This window comes from Schizophyllum commune (assembly GCF_000143185.2).
Source record: "Schizophyllum commune H4-8 unplaced genomic scaffold SCHCOscaffold_8, whole genome shotgun sequence".
In the NCBI taxonomy this organism is placed as follows: Eukaryota; Fungi; Basidiomycota; class Agaricomycetes; order Agaricales; family Schizophyllaceae; genus Schizophyllum; species Schizophyllum commune.
The window spans coordinates 1900943-1918503 of record NW_026089545.1 but is presented as its reverse complement, the minus strand read 5'-3'; the positions used below and the strand labels follow the sequence as shown (position 1 = coordinate 1918503).

General features: G+C 57.2%; 7 protein-coding genes across 7 annotated transcripts; 2 read left to right on the top strand and 5 right to left on the bottom strand.

Annotated features, from left to right (window-relative positions):
* Positions 1-443: 443 nt before the first annotated feature.
* SCHCODRAFT_02584109 (uncharacterized protein) lies at positions 444-2481 on the bottom strand (the record flags this gene model as incomplete). The annotated part of the gene is made up of 4 exons (XM_003030391.2): positions 2213-2481; positions 845-2155; positions 663-753; positions 444-518 (listed from the first exon to the last, which is right to left on the bottom strand). Exons 1-4 carry the CDS (start codon positions 2320-2322, stop codon positions 444-446), a joined length of 1587 nt encoding a protein of 528 aa, XP_003030437.1. The 5' UTR covers positions 2323-2481.
* Positions 2482-2820: 339 nt separating this feature from the next.
* On the bottom strand, positions 2821-4247 carry SCHCODRAFT_02632554 (uncharacterized protein). The gene is made up of 5 exons (XM_003030392.2): positions 3775-4247; positions 3638-3725; positions 3527-3587; positions 3364-3478; positions 2821-3311 (listed from the first exon to the last, which is right to left on the bottom strand). Exons 1-5 carry the CDS (start codon positions 3907-3909, stop codon positions 3054-3056), a joined length of 657 nt encoding a protein of 218 aa, XP_003030438.1. The 5' UTR covers positions 3910-4247; the 3' UTR covers positions 2821-3053.
* Positions 4248-4386: 139 nt separating this feature from the next.
* On the top strand, positions 4387-7933 carry SCHCODRAFT_02632551 (uncharacterized protein). Its single transcript, XM_003029979.2, has 19 exons — positions 4387-4708; positions 4792-4986; positions 5049-5079; positions 5139-5299; positions 5365-5474; positions 5534-5669; positions 5720-5843; positions 5907-6238; positions 6301-6316; positions 6378-6397; positions 6451-6465; positions 6521-6634; positions 6705-6829; positions 6892-7009; positions 7067-7195; positions 7246-7286; positions 7337-7407; positions 7463-7511; positions 7569-7933. The coding sequence occupies exons 1-19, from the start codon at positions 4541-4543 to the stop codon at positions 7657-7659; spliced, it is 2046 nt and encodes a 681-aa protein (XP_003030025.2). The 5' UTR covers positions 4387-4540; the 3' UTR covers positions 7660-7933.
* Positions 7934-8858: 925 nt separating this feature from the next.
* Positions 8859-10085, top strand: SCHCODRAFT_0248956 (uncharacterized protein; the record flags this gene model as incomplete). The annotated part of the gene is made up of 3 exons (XM_050342911.1): positions 8859-9670; positions 9727-9771; positions 9830-10085. The coding sequence occupies 3 exons, from the start codon at positions 8859-8861 to the stop codon at positions 10083-10085; spliced, it is 1113 nt and encodes a 370-aa protein (XP_050199336.1).
* Positions 10086-10722: 637 nt separating this feature from the next.
* On the bottom strand, positions 10723-12258 carry SCHCODRAFT_02738153 (Formate/nitrite transporter; the record flags this gene model as incomplete). Its single annotated transcript, XM_003030393.2, has 11 exons — positions 11864-12258; positions 11668-11804; positions 11574-11616; positions 11446-11512; positions 11336-11389; positions 11228-11282; positions 11098-11179; positions 11014-11046; positions 10933-10959; positions 10854-10881; positions 10723-10805 (listed from the first exon to the last, which is right to left on the bottom strand). Exons 1-11 carry the CDS (start codon positions 11966-11968, stop codon positions 10723-10725), a joined length of 714 nt encoding a protein of 237 aa, XP_003030439.1. The 5' UTR covers positions 11969-12258.
* A 466-nt stretch (positions 12259-12724) lies between these two features.
* SCHCODRAFT_02669796 (uncharacterized protein) lies at positions 12725-14894 on the bottom strand (the record flags this gene model as incomplete). The annotated part of the gene is made up of 6 exons (XM_003030394.2): positions 12725-12980; positions 13028-13078; positions 13130-13214; positions 13267-14353; positions 14404-14695; positions 14791-14894. The coding sequence occupies 6 exons, from the start codon at positions 14892-14894 to the stop codon at positions 12725-12727; spliced, it is 1875 nt and encodes a 624-aa protein (XP_003030440.1).
* Positions 14895-15499: 605 nt separating this feature from the next.
* SCHCODRAFT_02601136 (uncharacterized protein) lies at positions 15500-16877 on the bottom strand (the record flags this gene model as incomplete). The annotated part of the gene is made up of 5 exons (XM_003030395.1): positions 15500-15675; positions 15737-15899; positions 16115-16176; positions 16389-16720; positions 16759-16877. 5 exons carry the CDS (start codon positions 16875-16877, stop codon positions 15500-15502), a joined length of 852 nt encoding a protein of 283 aa, XP_003030441.1.
* Between the last annotated feature and the right edge of the window lie 684 nt (positions 16878-17561).

The window sequence follows — 17561 nt, the reverse complement described above, 5'->3', positions numbered from 1 at the left end:
TGTACTGTTTTTATGCCAGAATAAACCGTCTATAATCCAAACGGACCAGGAGAGCGCTCCGCGGAACGAGTTGATGGCCATTTGTGGACTGTTGTGGGTGTCGGTGGAGGACATCGATGCTGTCACATGACACCCCGGTGCCATGTGTCACGCCCAAGTCGAACGTAGCGTCAGCGTACCCCCAGCGATTCGCTTTACATCTCCATCCCCTAACTGGCTCTCAAAAGAATCATATCACAATCAATCAGAAATGCTGAACCGTCCTCATATGCTGGGCTCACGGAAGATATACTCAAGGGAAAGATGTGATTGCTAAACGGGAATCCGGTGAGTGGGCAGAACTCACCGGGGGCTTCAGTGACACTAACCCTGAGCCTGACTTGCGAAGGCTCCCACATATCAAGAGGAGCACTTGACGCAACCAGAGGACAGAAACATCCTCCTCAATCCATATGTCGGGATTCCTTGATCGGACAGACTCGCCTGTAGCGAGCGGCACTTTCGAAGTCGGACAAGCCCTATGCATTGAGTTGTATATCAAAATGCCCTCTTCAGTACGCCCTATGAGCCAGCTTCCTGCTTCGGATACTCGATCATAGTTCTCTTACAGTCCTGACAACGTCGGCTTGAAGAATGCGCGCGAAGACCGACAGAAATCTCACCTTGGTTCCCTCCCCAGCCTCTGCGGCGCGCGTTCCCCCCATCTGCGTCAATCCGAGCTCATAACCACCAACACCGAGAGAGTCGGCGCGCCTGTCATCGGGCGTCAATTCACGTGTGAAAGAGTGCGGAGCGACGAACCTAGCCCTCGTTACCTCAACGTTAGAAGAGATCTGGCCCGTACCACAGGTCCACCGACACTCCAGCGGCCATGATCCCGTTAAAGCGGTCCACGCAAACTCTGTTATCCACGATATTCTCCCCAGATGTGCAGCCCATGAGTATGCCGCGCAAGGCGTGCACGCGCCGGGCCTCGTCCACCTCCCCGTCCTCGTTCAGCGGCTGCGGCGGATTGACTCGGGACTCAAACACATCTAGCCAACGCAGGACGTCCTCCTCAGGCAGCGGGCTGCTCGCAAGCAGCGTGGTACGCTCCAACTTCGGCAGCAACACACTTCCCGGGTCCTCCGGACGCACCACGAGCGCGTCCAGCAACCTCGGCTCCGTCATCGACGTCCCGTCGAACAGCGTCAGCCGCTGCAGGTGCGGCGTGAGGCGGAACAAGCCCAGCAGATTCCCCCTACACTTGAAGGTGACGACCAAGGTGAGCGCCTCGATACGGCAGTCTGAACGCTCAATCAGCCGCCGCAAGGTCTCGATGCTCTCCTCCACGTCGCACTCCACCTCCAGGTCTTCCAGCGCGGGCAGCGTGAGATGGTCGAGCAGGTCTCCCGGATGGGCCGGTGACCGCTGACCCTCGGAGACGTTCAACGTCAGCGCGCGCAGCCTCGCAAGGGTTATCATGATCCCCTGTGTGGGGCCCGGTGTATGCTCCGGAGGCTCACGCCCCAATTTGAGGTCAGCGAGGGCAGGCATGAGTGGGAGGAAGCGCAAAACGTCGGCCGGGTCAATGTAGTTCGCCTCGAATATGCGGATCTGCTTCCATGGAAGGGCGAAGTTTAGCTCGAGCGCGTGTCCGCCGAGCGAGAGGGTGTCGAGCTTTGGCGCTATTTCGAACATGGTAGGTGTTGTATTCGTTGGCTCGCCGATGCGCGTTGGAATAACCTGCAGGGACTGGAGGGCGGGGATGCGGCCACGGATGACGGCGAAGCGGGGAAAGTCATCGGGGTGGGCGAAGAGGAAGAGGTAGTGCCAGCGCTCGCAGGTGTCGACTATCGGGTTCAGGATGTGCGCCGGGAAGCTGTCCTCGCTCATGACGGTGATGTGCAGCAGGAGCGGGTACGATCGCTGCAGGTAGTTGCGCAGGAGGTCGCTAACGTCGGCCAGTGATCGCCCGGACTCCTCGAGAGCGTCGACCGATATGCGGATGGTCGTCCAAAGGCTCATCGTTTTGCACGCTAGCTCCCTCCAGATGCCGCAGACACGGGTGAGGAGCCATGGGCACTTGGCGGTGTTGTGGAAGAACTGGTTTGGCAGCGAGGCTTCTCGTGCGACGCAAAATTCGAAGATAAGGCCGAGAATTTCTTTTGGTACGCTGTTGGTGACCTTCGGAATGCAGCTCGATATCAATGGATTGGCACAACTCCCTTACCGATCCATGGGACTATCAACGGGCTGATGTGCGCTGGGTTCGAGTGCTGGATGCTGCGATGCCTGCTGGTCGGCGATGCCCTCCTTCGGGGATTCCTTGTGGGATATCATGGTGGCGTTATATCAAGAGAAAGAGGGTCAGTGGGAGATGCACGAACGATGGATTAGAGCGAAGCATTTTCGAGGGCGTGACGTGGAAAGGCAGTTGTCGATATACTAATTGCCTTATATGTAACTAAGCGTCATTATACCAGGTAATTGCACGTGCGCAATGTTGATTTACGGTTCCCCTTACTTTGGCAGCCAGATCACCTGGAGCGTGCACGTGTGTTTGTTGCTACTTATCTTAAATTCAGTAGCGCCTCTGCAGAAGTTTGGCGCCTGACATATGGACGGGGTACACGGTATACCATGTCGCCAGTCGTCGTACTTGCGCATGTAAGTATCGGGAAGCGGCGGGTCAGACCTGTGGCAGACCTGTGGCCAAGATATACTGAATGTGGCCAATGACGGGCTAGTGAAGTGGATGGTCGTTCGAGTGAACAGACATGTCTTCACTTTGCCCTTGCGGAAATTCACTTCTCTCTTGCTCGCGCTACGGTAGTGGAGGGCGTGAACATGGCAGATCATCAAATATTCATTGAGCGTGAACTAGTACTACAGTAACATCAGAAATGCAGAAGACAACGAGAAAGGCAGCAGATTCATGGAACAAACAGCCTGGGAGTAAGAGATAAATGAAACATGCAGAACAGTATCGACTCGCACAGATCTCATCCAGGGCCATGAAAGCAGCGTGGATATTGCGTTGCATGGCGAATAACCTCGTACGTGCAAAGCCTCTACACATGGGCAGCGGTGCCCATCTCGGCATGCTTCGCGTTGCGAGTGGTGATGGGCGCATCGTACGCGCCCGCATGGCGACCGTCGTACTGGGCGTGCATGGGCTTGCCGAAGCCGCCCTTCTTGCTGCCGAGGATGGCGCTCGCAATGACGAGGAAGGTGATAATGACGAAGCCGGACCACGCAATGGCGGTGATGGCAGTGAGGAGGCGGCAGCTGAACTGATACCAGCAAGAGGATTCGTCGCGCCAGTGGGACTGCGCGGTGGCGTTAGCAAGGCGACTGAACATGTTTAGGAGGACTACTCACAGTCGCAACCGCTGCGCCGATGAGCCAGAGCAGCCAAAGGGCGAGGAGGGCACCGAGTTCATGGGCGAAGCTCCTCCCGAACCCAGTGTCGATGCGGCGACGGAGACTATGGATGCTGTGGCAATCGTCAGTAAAGCGGCTGTAGAAGTGAAAGAAGACGTACGCATGGATAGCCCACGGGATGGTCAACAGACTGGACGCGAGCAGCTCGGCAGTAACCTTGTCTGTAAAATTGTGAGAATGCCGTCAATATGATCTGCACCAAGACGCTTACCGTAGGATCCGCGACCAGGCGGCCGGACGGACTCGGTGTTGACGATGCGAGTAATCGTCAGCCCGGCGAGGGTTATCGACAACAGCGTCTACGTGGATGTCAATGGCGAAACGATGCTTTTGAGGCGCAAGGCTCACAAGCAACGTGTAGAGCCCCTTGCGCAGAGGCGAGTGGTCGTAGTGAACGGGCGCGCCGTAATTCCTAGCCACCCCGTTATCGTGGACATCTGTGGCGGTGGTGCCAGTGTTAACGGTGTCAGCGCGGTATGCCATAGCGTGAGTGACTGCGATGACAGTGGAGTGCTGGGAGACCAAAGGTGGGGAAAGGAAACGAAGGAGAATTATTCCTGGACTCAGGGTTTTAAAGCGAGCAGCCAAGGGGCGTCGTCAGATCGTCATCCGAGTGTAGAGCCCATGGAATGCGTAATGCGTGAAGTGTACCCAAGCGCGGGGTCTATGCGTTTAGGTTCCACGAAGGGGATAAGGCGCGGATGGAGTCATGCTCCCGCTTCCTCGAGGACAGGTGACGGTTTAGAAGTCTTCAAAACCGTTCCGAGATGTCTTTAGTACGATGTCCGCTTGAACGGTGAGGAGGGCCATGACGGCGTGCTGTAGATCCGGCGAAAGTCCCTAAAGAGGCAGTTCTGGAAGTCAGTTGTGACATGTGATGACGGAGTCAAGGTCGGCAGGTGCCGTGCAAGCCTGAGTTAGGTATTCCACGACGGTAGAGTGCGACGACCTCTGGTTCTGCCATGTCAAAGAGCCTCACATACGAAGCCTGGGTACGCGGAATACTTCGCGCCGGTGCTTGGCAATGGCGGTGGCACACCAGCTGAACTCATCGGTGGTCGCGTACGTAAGAACACTTTCCGGATTAGGCCGCAGTGGGTTGTCTGCGCCCGCCATGGTCCTCCCAAAGGCCTCACGAATGCTTCCCGCGACCCTGATACTCGCAGGCGCTGCCTTCGCTTCCGACCCATGCGCGGAGATTGCAGGAAAAAGCTGGGTGTTACCTTCCGAAGCACGCGCTTGCCTACGCTCCTTCCCGGTCGACCCCGTCGTTAAGGCTAATGTGCGTTTCGCCTGCCACCTACACGCCTCCGCGCTCTTCGATGCTCTGAACCTTCCGTGTAATTGACCCGTGCTTGTGGCTAGGTCCTTGAAGTCGTGAACAGGACGCTCGCCTTTCATACATCGACGAACTACCAGATCCGGGCGCCTGAGCCTTTTGCGGACCAAGTTCATGAGGACCTTGTACGCGACTTGGCCAGGATTGGTGCCCAAGAGTACGCTTCTGAGTTCGACTTCCATCTCGATGTGTACAGGACGTTCAAGCTCGTCAATGACGGCGTGAGTGCTTCTGCGAACGTCTCTGTTCTGTGACTGAATGAATTCACCCACCATCCCATTAGCATTGCGGCGTGTATAATCTATGTTACGACTGTGAGTCTGCGTGGCACGGAAATGGAAACATAAACTTGAACTAACGCGTGACGGACCAGCACTCTACGTGACGTACCTTCCGACCCCTTTGGTCGTTGTTGATGGCCAAGACGTCCACATAGCCCCCGAGGCCTTCGACGTTGCATCCGCCGAATTCGGGGAAGACATCTCATTTTGGCAAGAGGCTCTTCCGGGTGATCTCAAGGGCAAGCTGCACAAGGCACGTCTTTAGCCTTTCCGGAGGCAGGGTACATCGTCGTCGCGAAAAGTCTGACTTTGCTGCAGCTTTCTGGGGCTAAGGTCCTGGCGATCAATGGAGAGAATCCGTGGGTTGCGGTCAATGCGAATGCTGCTGTTGCTGGGGGCTATCAAGGGTTTGCCACGAGGCAGAATGGGTCAGTTGCATCGCTTGCTTCGCCGTGCGGCGCGTGCTGAGACTTGGCAAACAACATAGGTTTTTCGCATCTTACCGCGCATCCGCGAAATGGGACTACATGATGGGCAACTTTGCCCAGCTCACTCATCCGCTCGTTGACTCTGTGGACCTCATTGTCCAATTGATGAACGAAACTCAGTCGATAGCTCTGGCGGTAAGAAATAACCCAGTTCGCTCGCTCGCCCCTCACTCAGGATCGCACAGCTGCCCTACCGCTCTCGCTTTAGTTCTGCCGCGGTGGACTTCACCGACAGCGCGTCATACAGAGCGAATAACTGCCTCGCCACAAACCACACGAACGGGAGAGACGTCTACGAAACGGATCTAGGTGAGACATCTGCTCCTATATGTCGCCCTCGCAACTTGGGCTGACTGAGACTAACTAACTTAGTGGAGGCGGAAGACTACGTGCCTGCGTCGCTCGCGCGCGTTCAGCAACAGCCCGCGCTCACTGCGCGCGATCGACGTCGGCACGCGGTCAATGTCATCATGGACGACGCGCCGTATGCCGACGTCGCGCTGCCGGAGGGTATACGTCCGACGGGGCCCGCGCTCAATGAGAGCTACAGCGTCGCACAGTTCTACATGCTGAACGACTCGCACACTGGCGTGCTAGCGCTAGGGAGCTTCTCCGCGCCGAATTTCACTGCGTTCCAGGGTAGTTTGCTCAATGGCCTGGTTGCGCTCAAGGCGAGAGGCGCGACGAATCTGATCGTCGATGTGGTGCGTGGTACTTGCCCGGGCGAAGCGGGGTTGGTAGCTCATGATTGTCCCTTCGTGTCTAGACCAACAACGGCGGAGGTAAGCACGGGCTCAACGAACCACTCCACGACGTGCTCCTCAGGCTGACGATCGTTCTCAGGATACATCTGCATTGCCCATGTGAGCCATCCTTTTCATAGCTGCGGCGTTGACTGACTTCATTCCTTGTGCAGTGGCTGCATCGTATCGTACGCTGTTCCTCGCTCTACGCGCGCAAAACTACCTCACGAAGTATGCTTGCAGATCGTCGGCCCGAAGCCAACTTCTGAGCCGCAGGCCGGGCTTGATACGACGACTAGAGCAGGCCCACTCGCTCAGCTGATCGTCAGGCGTATCGCGGAAGGCGCGGACCCGGAGGTACGCAGTGTTCTCGCATATAGTGCTCCCCTGGGTATCCAAAGTCAACTCTCACTAACGCCGCGAGCAGGAACAGCTCTTGTACAACCCCGCTCTATGGCGGAATGCGACGCACCAGCCCTTTCCCGTGGAGTCCGATTGGTTGGAGCCGAAGAAGGTCGTCATCAATGGGCACGAAGACGCCTTCAGCCAGAGGTTAGAGGCCTACCTTCGCTCGTGGTGTACTCGTGGCTAATCAATGACAATGCCGATCTCAGGATGGGTCAGGAGTGCCAGCCCTTTGACATGGACCCGCCTTCCGAGGCGCTTTTCGAGCCGGAGAATGTTATCATCATGTCGAACGGGCGCTGTGCCAGTTCATGTTCCCTCTTTAGCGTGCGTACGGTCCTCGCCTCGTCTGACAGCTGCGAGAGGTTGTGACGCCTTGCGCAGATCACGATGGCGAAAGCGGAGGGCGTGCGCACCCTCGTATACGGCGGCAGAACGGACACCCCACAGCAATACTGCGGCGTCGTGGGTGGGCAGTCAACGGACTTCAGCACCATTGATTCGGAGATTAAGGTGCGCCTCGTGCGCGTTAATTGGGAGCGCAACTCACGCTATGGTTACAGAGCGTCAAATTGAAGAATCACACGCTTGCGCCGCCGGACTTGTACGTTCTGTCTTCTGGCGAGGGTCGACGTCCCGCTAACCCTGTCGCAGCCTCTCAAACAGTATCCAAGGTATAACATGGCGGCTCGGGTATGGCATCGACGACCCCAAGCAGCCTGAAGGTAAATTAGGTACCCTTTCCTCTAGTATCGTAGGGCTAATTGTATGACTGCGTAGAATGGCAGGACCACCCCGCAATGATTAACCTCCCCGTGAGCTACGAGCTGTACGCAACTTTCCTTACTTCGTCTCCGTCCACTCATTGGCATCGTGCGTGCTTCAGGGTCAACAAGCCAGAACGCCTCTGGCAGCACGTCGCGTCGGTGGGGTTCCCTGCGAAGCATCTTAGCTTTGTGGCACAGCAACCGTCCTGAGAGGTCGAGTACTTTGATGGGCCGGAGCTATGTTGCTTCATCCCCGAGCAGCTAGATGGAATTTTGAGTCGGAGTACGATACGGCGTCGGCGTTGGTCTCCCAAATGCGATTTCGGAAATGAATTTGCTGAACGTTGTCCATCTTCGTCGCTACTGGGAGTGCACTTCCATTCATATGATAGGCTAGTCCCGCGCGCTAGCGCGCGGCGGTTTCCGCGGATGAAGATCTAGTACAATACAGGTCGAACTCCGTCAGAGGGCGTGCGCGAGTCACCAGGCTGCACATGATGACGGTTGATACGCGTCACGCTCATTCCGGTTACTACATTGCTCCCAGCGTAAGTTCAGCATTACTTGGACGTGTATACAGTCTTTCGAGTATGGGTGGGACCATTGCTCGCTCCCCGCCATTCAGTGAGGAGGATCTGGATATAAGCGGTACGTCGAGGCACCGGAAGCTCCCATCGCGCTCAAAGACGACGAGGCGGCAAAGGATAACCTTCGGTAGTTCTAGGCATACCTTCTTGTGTCTCAGAACTTCGTTGGTCCTCCTACTGAGTAGCGCTTGTCAGAGGCCTGCTCGTTCGTAGCGAGGGCAAAGGGCAAGGCCAACATCCCGCTCTTCTCATCGGCCTTCCCAGCACCTTGAGGCGGACGGAAAAGGCGCTCAATGAGCTATTCGGGGAGCCCAACGTCCTTCGCTACTTCCCAGACGCATTTTGGGTGTCCAGACCAGCATCACGAGCCGAGAAAGCATTGGTGCGGAAGCGATGGAACGGTCCCATCCTTCATCCACCGCCCCGCTATAGCCCTGCTAAGGCCTTCGTGTCATCAGGCTCGGCAACGAGTTTGCCTCAAGGTAGAGGTTGTGACTGAGTATCGTAACGTTTACAGACCGAGGCTACATATAGGGTGATTTTCGCGCTGGCGAGAGAGGCAGTCAACGACACTAGACTACGCCCGCCGATAGCATGCTGACCTCGCACCCCACTGCTCTTCACTCGCACTCACGAGCGACAGCCAAGCGTGCGGCCTCATAGTCAAGCTGGATCAGCAGAGGACTCCAGGTAGCTACGGGTGTGTCTGCACGAAGTCAGCCATGGACTGACCTATGTCCATATAGAGGAACATATTATTGAGTCGTGAGCGGCGATTTTGCATTCGTGAACCAGTTCTGAAATTTGAGCAGAGCGACAACCATGCAGCCGTCACACTACGACGCCTCGACATGGGCCGTGTACCGCGCGGCAGCGAGCGACGAATCCATGTCGCAGAGCTCCATCCGAGAAGGGCGGCGGTCGAGGAGGCAGTATTCGGCCGTCCCCAAGGCCGAGTACACCGAGCATGCGATGCCAGTGGGTGGCATATGCTACGACCGCTCCAGGATGTATGAGCAGGAGCTTACCTCGACTCGGGTCGCTCACTCCAATCCCGACGTTTGCTACTCGCCGTGGGCGCGAGATGATGAGAAGCGGCAGACTGAGAGACCATGTAGGCATCTTTGTTCGCCTCTTGCCCAAGTACTGACGGCGCTGCCAGATCACGGCTACTACGATACTCCAGAGGCGGTCTACTGGGAAAGCAGCGAACCAATTGCAGGAGGAAATAGCAACTCGCCTGAGATGAGGGCGGCGCAGTCACGCTATGCGCAGCCCGCTATGTACGACTACAGCATCGTGCCTTCGCAGCGCCAAGGTCTTTATGGCCCGTACGGCTCCGCTAACAGCGTCGGTCACGACGGTCGGGGACAAGGTGGCGGTAACCCCGGCCCGCTGAGCAGAAATCAACTGCTGGCGCAATACAGCACCATCGCCGACGCACTCACCCCAGTCGTCAATCATCACCTCCCCTGCCACTCCCCCGAAGCCCAGATCACCGGACTACCATACTCCGACGATCGCGAGCCGTGCGTACCCAATGACACTACCGACACTTGCTCGGCCGGAGAGACAACGTCGAGGAAGGCAGCGTCGAAGCGACATATGTGCACCATCTGTCAGAAGTGTTTTCCGCGGTGAGTGACGGTGTGCGATGGGCGGGACTTTGCGAGACTCACGACGTATCCAGGCCTGGCGGCTTACAAACCCACATGAACGCGCACAACAATGTAAAGCGTGCGCGATCGCTACCTTCCCGCGTTCAAGTTGATCATGCTGACATCTGCCTTAGCGTTCGAATGCGGCCACGACGACTGCTCGATGTGCTTCTCGGTCCAGTCCAACGCTCGTAGACACAGACGCAACGCGCACGGCATCGGTTTCGCCGAGCGCTACGAGGACGCGCAGCGCCGCGTGTCCGCTCCCCCGCCCGATATCACCTTCAATGAGCCTGTCGTGAACGAGCAGGCCGACTATCTTGCCGTCCCACAGCGACTCATGTGGATGCCGCCCAACGACTCCCTCGATGGCTCTCCGCGCAGGCAATAGGCGGCGGTTGCGTGCCCGCATAGTCCTTGCTGATGATTTTCCTTTCTTGACGTACACGATACCATATAGCCTGTTTCCTTACTTCTTGAGACGGTCCCAGTAAGTCATAATATGCCAGACATTGGTATGGTAATACACATGTAGCTTGGAGACGCACGATTCGTTGAAAATCGTGGAGGGCACGAGTCGTTGAAGATCGGTCGCTACAAAATCGTTGAGATCGTCAAGAATCGCTCCGTTGAAGGTGTCACTGTCAATCACTGATGTCTTCAGTCACAGAGATGCGGGACTGAGAGGGACCGTACCTCTCATCTAGTGCTTCCTTGGTGTCAGATCCAATTCCTCTTTGGCGGCAACGGCGCTAGCGCTACTGCTCGACGGATGAGGTCTGGAGGTGCTGGTACGCAGGTCGTCCATAATTTCGCCCTGCTCGGCCTCACGCAGTCCGCTGGCCTTGTAGTCGTCCAGCCAGAAGTAGACCGCGGGAAGGGCGACGAACAAAGCGCCAACAATGTTGCCAAAGAAAGCGGCAAGCAACGATCTAGGCCAAGCTCATTAGCGCGCCTTCAGCAGACAAGAATGTGATGAATCGTACTTGCGAATATATTGGGCTGTCGTCATCTGTGTTCCTCTTCAGTCAAACAAAGGGACGCCTAAAAAGGAAACTCACGTCCGCGCCAAGCATGATGCCAAGTGGGATTGCGAACATGTTTGCCACAACTGGAAGGACTTCGGTGACAACGAATATACATCGACAATACGACATACCATGGTCGAAGGAGCAGGCCACAAAGACCTATACTACTCTCAGAGATGGACACAGGCGCGCGCTCGGTAAGTGACCTACCCAGATGGGGATCCAGATGGAGAATATCTGAGCAAGTCATCAGACCATTTGTGGCACCAAGTGTAGGCTAGGCCTATATACCTTCGAGATGGTCTCTCGCGCACCCGCGGCTTGCTTGGGAAATGTTAGAGCGCTAATCTTGCGAAACGATATGCACATGCGTACCCAGACCGCGACGCATACTAGCCAGTTACACCCTATCCCACGAAGAAAGATCTGGTGCCACTCAGGATCTGCTGCTTTCATTCTGCCAGAAGACGTCAGTCGTTTGTCTAAGAACTAAATCGGGACCTACAGCGCGAACGTCTGGGCATAGGCGTGGTACGGCTCTGCGTCGAAAATTCCGCTATCTGCGGAACCGGTCAGCAGATCTCATGAGCTCATCACGGCGACGAGGACGCACATTTGACCAGTATAGCAGCGAAGAACAGGCTGCCAACGAGATTTCCGACGAAAACTATACGCGGTCACGCGCTAAAGTCAGCGGCACTATGAAAAGCTAAGACTGCATACCGATGATCCAGTTCAGAGGCAGCCCCCACCACGGTACGGCACGCTTCAGAATAGCCATGGGATACACCTGACGCGCGCGCCGCACTCAATGTCGTCCGCAGACAGGTAAACGGCGTCTGCTGACTCACCATCATGTTGCTCGTGACAAGCTCATGCCCTTGCAGTACGATCCTACAATCGACGGAGATCAGCCGAGGTGCATTCTAGCGATGGTCTACGTACATGACGAGGCCTACAGGGAAGACGAAGCCGCTGAGCGCCTTGACGAGCCCGGGGTTGCTCTCCGTCAGTCCAGGCGAGCCGCCGCCCACAATCTCGCTCAAGAGACCGCCGAACGAGAGCATCACGCCTGCGAGGACCTATTGCCATAAGGGCTCAACATGATCTTCTGAAGGTGAGCCCACCTACTCGTACTTACCGCCTTGAAAAAGGTCGTATCCAAGCGCTCGGCATGCTTCGCGACGCCGTGGTTCACCATCGCAAGCGCGACCTCGGCGGGCTTGAGTGTGCTCGGAGCCTCCATCGTGGGCGCGAACCAGATGAGTAGTGGGCACGAATGAGATAAGGACGGTGGTGGCGGAAGACAAGACGTCGTCGCGCCTTGTCGTAAACTTCCACGAGCCTCTTATAGTAATGGATCCACGACTCCGCCGTGTTGATAGTCGGCATCAGGGCTAGGGCCGCGGGCGCGCCACACTCTTCTTCATAGTCGTTGTCTCGCGCGCGCTATAGGCAGACTGGCAGTCCTATCACCCAAAACTCTGTGGTCGATACGATGACCGAGGTAAGGTGCAGACCGCTTGTCAAGATTGCCACCGTGAGCCTAAGGTAACGTGGGAATCTCCAGGCCTCTGTTTTGCTTCCACGGATTATCGGAGTGATCCGAACGTAACCAAATTCAACTTGAACCTACATACACCTACTCAGGCTGCGGGCCGCCTCATCTCGCGCGAGCGCCGGCAGATCTCGCGAAGCTCAGACACACAAACAATACCATTAAATAGGAGCACAACAGGCCGTATGTAATCAACAGAGCAATGAGAACAGTAAACCAGAGAAAGTGAAGAACAATTATTCAATACCGAGGGCAAACCAACAGGCGAAAGCGGGTGCAAGAGAGTACAGTACACTTCGAGGAGGAGAGAGTCAAGCAGGAACAGGACCGGGTCGCGAGCGAAGCTGTGATACATAAGAACATACAGGTAGGTCAGTATTCAGTCAGTATAAGCGTACGTGTCCGACGTGAGTATGTGCGCGAGGTCCTATGCGACAAGGACGATTAGATGCTTTCACCGCGGCCCGCCGCCTTGAGCAGACGCCGACGGTTGCCCTGCGCGGTCTCCAGGCCCTCGCCCGGCGTGTAGAGCGTGCGGTTGAGCGAGCTGCGCTCTTTGCGCCGCAGGTGCGTCGGCTTCGGAAACTCCTCCGGGAGGCCTTGGTTCGGGCCGAAGGAGTGGAAGATGCGCGGGCGCCAGTTCTCCTTCACCTCCATAATTCCGGAGTTTTTGAACTTCTCAACGAGGGCCTCCTTGCCCCTGCAAGCCGGTGAGAAGGTTAAATGCAAGCAGGAGAAACGACGCACTGGTAGTTCGCGTAACACATGTGCAGCACCTTCTCGGAGTTGTACATGTTCCTGGGTGGTGTAAGATTTTGATGAAAGACGTGGAAGTCGCGGCCAGCTTACCACTTCTTGCCCAAGCAGGAGCGGGCGAAGTGAACCAAGTCCTTGACGTCGATGAAGTTGACGCAGGCGTAGCCGACGTTGCAGCCTAGTGAGGGAGTCAGATGAAAACCGAAGAATAATCATGATAGGCAACGTACCGTTCGAGAAGTCCACACGAAGGTACATGAAGTCGATGCGACGCGGGCAGACCTTCGCGATGAAGTGCTGGAGATCGCTGTCCGTCATCTTGTTAGGGATGTTCTTGATCATGACGGTAGTGCGCGTATCAAGCCCCTGCTCGATGCGGTCGAGGTTGAGCATGTTGTGCTCGGCCGTGACACCGGGATCGCGGCTTCGCGCGTTGGGCCCCTGCCGACGGCGCAGCCCCCGCGGCGGAGACGAGCGACGCATGTCCTCTCCCGGGCCTGCACCCGAGGTCGATTCGTCGGAGTAGGGGTACGTCAGCTGCGCGGCGTGTTGCGGCGGCGGCATATACCAGAGGTCGTCCGGAACGAAGCCATGAGGCGGCGCGGGCATCATTGGCGCAGGCGGCGTAGCCTCCCAGTACTGTGCAGGTTCGGGCTGAGGCGCTGGTCCGGGGACACCGGGAGGCGCGTAACCGCCATAGTAGGGCATGGGCTGTCCGTATTGGAGGCCGGGAGGTAGCATAAAGCCGGGCGCGTGCTCGAACGACATGGGCGGAGAGCCCGTAGGGCAGTGCATCCCGGGCGGTGGGTATGGCGCAGGATGGTGCGGATAGAACATAGAGGGGTGAGGGACCTGTGGCGACGTGGGGACGCCTTGGTAGAACGGGGGGTGCTGTTGCTGAGGATGGGAAGGCAGGGGCGAAGGTGATTCCCCATACGCCTGCTGAGGCGCGTGCTGGAAACACGGCTGCATGAAGGCGCGTAGGTCGACGGCGTTGGGGTGACCATGGTGCGCGAGACGCGGGTCGGAAGTGAAACGGTTTTCGTTGGTGTTAACAGGCGGCTCCGTGAAGTGCTGAGCAGGGATGAAGGGTCTCGGTCCGCCGACGCGTCCTTGCGGGATGAGAAGAGCCTGAGGGTCCGCAGAGAGATCTTGGGGGACGAAGGGAGGAGGAAGCTCGTGTCGCGCGCGAGGTGTGAAGATGGGCGACGCGGACTTGGACCCGTCGGCGCTGTTCGCTTGCAGATGCGCACGCCAGCGCATGGCAATGTAGTCTTGGTCCTGTGTGGCATCGAAGTGCTCGCTGCTGTTCGTCGCCTGCGACGAAACATCAGCCGGTGCGTGCGCAGAAAAATGCACTGTCTTACCACAATGGCGCGCGATACAGTGTCCGCGTCTTCATGCAGTACATCCTCGACCTCTTCATCGGTGGACATGGACCCGAAGCTCGTGGTGGTGCGCAGGGTTGACGAGGGGGTGAGAGGAGGGGTGAGGAGGGCCCTGTTCCGCTCACGCTCCCCACGAGAGTCTTGACGCGCCTGCGCGGGGGCAGCGCGCGCAGGCATGTTCATGACCGCGTCCGATATCGCAAACGACGCGTCGCGAGAGTGAGAGGGGCTTTCGTCCATGATGATAGACGACGGAGGGGACGGAAGGGCGCTGCAGGAGTGTGGTCGCTCGGGGATGCTTTGAGAGGGATAAGATGGCGGTCAGGACCAAGAAGGAAGCACGGTGGATGAAACTCGCGGACTGACTGGATATTTGGCAGCGAAGCTGCCTGCGGGACGTGCCGTCGTGTCGGCTTCGGGAGCCTCACAACGATTTGCGGATCGGCGTCGCTGTCGAAGAAGAGGCTCATGGTGGGGTAAGAAGGCGACGTACATGGCTGGGAGCAGGGAATATATACCTATGTGCCTCCTCCTGTGAATGAGATCAGTCACATATGCGGCAAACAAAAGTTAAAGACGGCCGACGCACCGTGCACGAGCCAACGGAACGGAGACTACAATGAACAGGCGAAGGGGTAGCGCTGCGTTTGGCAACTCTTCTTCCATGTCTGGATGGGGAGCCCATTGGCCGTGCGCGGGCGAAATGCGGACGAGTCGGCGGAAGTTCAGAGCGCCGCCGCGGTCGACGCGACAGGAGCGCGGATCTTGTGCTAAACTTTCGAAGCTCCCGGTTGCTGGGGGCGAGGCGATTAAAGGACCGAGTGGATGCAGAGGATCTTCCGGCGTCGAGAAAAGAAAGAAAAAGAGCACAGGCGGCGGGGACGGATGAGGAGGGCGAGGTCCGCGCATGGTGGTAATCTTCATAAGTCGCGACCGCCAGGCCAAGGCCAAAGCCTAACATGGGTTTACTGAATTGAGAAACCCTCTTCCATTCGCACGCTGTCAATGAGATGGGATCGCCTCCAGGGCGCTGGTATCATGCCGTTATGCCTGATGCCCGCTTCCGGAGTACGCATTAGGAAGCGCAGCTGCCAGATTGTCCCGCGCCAAAGCACGTCGAGTCTTCGAAGGTAATCCCTGTCGTAGCTATCGTCATAGTCTCGCGCGGCGATGAGAAGATGAGGTCCTGGACGACGTTGAGGGTGGTGGGATGGTCACCCTGAGGGCGATGATCAGGGAAGAAAAGATTAGCTGTAGTCATAGAGAAGACATCATGGCGATGCAGGGCCGCCTGAACTTTGCCCGAACTCACGCAAGCGCCGCCACGCCCAGAGCCCGAGGGGGCGGCGCATCGCCGTCAGTTCCGTGAAGATGCCACGCGACGAACCAAATAGCACCATGCAGCGCATCGGTTGTGTCGACGCTTCCTCGGCTGCTCGCGTCAGGTTGCAAGACAAAATGAGTGCATGTACAACCTGGGCAGAGAATCAGCAAGGCAAGGAACAAGATGAAGACGCCCCCTCACATAGCCAACTACGATGCGATGCTACACTGGGTTAGACGCGCATGGCAATACTCGACATTGCGCCTTGCTTAAACGGATCGGCGCCCCGACGTGGAATAGCGTCGAACGTGTATACCATCCGCAGCGCCCTTACGGCATCCGGTCATCCTGCACTCGCCCCCTCACCGTTTCAGGCAACAATCTCCAGCCCAGAAGAGCGCCCGCGTAGCGGTCAAATCGCGTCTGTCCTGTCGTAAGGAGGGAAGAATACAGTTCGTTTCGCGACAAGCGCGATGAATCGATAAGAAGCGCCCGTGCGCGGGGCGCGTGGTAAAAAACCATGGCGAGCTTGCAGGACGCCGCCGAGCTCGACGGGGATGGCCTTTTGCATGGTGGTGAAGCTGGGGTATCCGAATGTGATAGATTACTGTGTTGTCATGACAGGAATAGGAAGACATACCGGCGCTCTCCAACGGCCCCACCCCGCGCGCGTACATGGAGCGGCTTACTCGGTGAGCGGGGCCAAGTCCTCGAGGCCGCACAAAGGCGGTGAACTCAACATGCAAGCGACAATGTCCGTCGATCAAGTCGATCGTCCATTCATTATAGCAGCGTCGCGGCTGCGCGTGCAATTGAGACTTGTTTCGCGAGGACCACCCTACAGGGTATTTCTCCAATTCGTCGCCTCGATCAGTGACCTTCATCATGAGCCCCAGTACAGTACGCGAGCGGTACAACGACATCCACCGTCGTCCTCCTGAGCATGCACCGTCCGCCTCGAGCGGTAATGAGCTTCGCGATCTCTATGAACTCGGATACAAGAGACATACCGGAGATCGATACGTTCGAGCATGCGCCCGATCCCTCCCATGGACGCCCACTCCTCGAGGAACGGAATCCGGTACCAGGGAGCACAAGGGGAGCGCATGTGCGCTTTACGCCAGCCCATGGAGTTTACGCCGGCCCGTGTAGGTTACTATGCGCTGGCGAGCACTCTTGCTGCGGACCTCGAGAATAAAGTTCATTGAGCAAGCATCTGCATGACGAAGGTAAGGAGGATAGAGAAACGGAGATTCCGGCCGTTAGGTCCAGTAGCGTGCGGGGTTCTCGGGCAGGGGCGATCGACGATGGATAAGTATGTTCGATGGGCGGGGTAAGCGCCTATGAGAATGATTGAGTACCGCCTGAGCAGGAAGGAGCGAGCAGCTTGAGATTGGCGGGACGCTAGGTCGCCCTATAGAGCGGGGACTGCATGATGGCGAGATCGGGGCGACTTCGTGAGATCGTGAGAGTCGGTGAGGTGAAGCTGAGGTGGATGCGCGACAGAGAGATTGTTCCCTGCTTCGTAGAGGGATCCGCAGGGACGTTGATGCTGGGGCGGTGAATGGGAGGCGCTTGTTGAAGGATTGGCGCCCAAATATACTAGCAACTCGGCGTAGCGCCAGGCAAGGCAGTCACCTATAGTATACCGATGTCACGCAGCTGATTGTCGAAGCTGGGTCAGTGCTATGGAGGATGAAAGGTAATAAAGCGTGGCGAGATAGGTTCACGATTGGGGGCAGCGGCAAGAGACTGGTGGGATCAAGGTCGTCGAAGACAAGTCACGGACGGAAGATTCCGAAGCGTGTCGCGG

Coding starts and splice junctions, on each gene's coding strand:
- SCHCODRAFT_02632554 (XM_003030392.2), bottom strand. CDS start 3,909: ATGGCATACCGCGCTGACACCGTTAACACTGGCACCACCGCCACAGAT. Junction 3,726..3,774: donor AGGGGCTCTACACGTTGCTT/GTGAGCCTTGCG, acceptor ACATCCACGTAG/ACGCTGTTGTCGATAACCCT. Junction 3,312..3,363: donor TCGGCGCAGCGGTTGCGACT/GTGAGTAGTCCT, acceptor GCCACCGCGCAG/TCCCACTGGCGCGACGAATC.
- SCHCODRAFT_02632551 (XM_003029979.2), top strand. CDS start 4,541: ATGGTCCTCCCAAAGGCCTCACGAATGCTTCCCGCGACCCTGATACTC. Junction 5,844..5,906: donor CGTCTACGAAACGGATCTAG/GTGAGACATCTG, acceptor TAACTAACTTAG/TGGAGGCGGAAGACTACGTG. Junction 7,512..7,568: donor CTCCCCGTGAGCTACGAGCT/GTACGCAACTTT, acceptor TGCGTGCTTCAG/GGTCAACAAGCCAGAACGCC.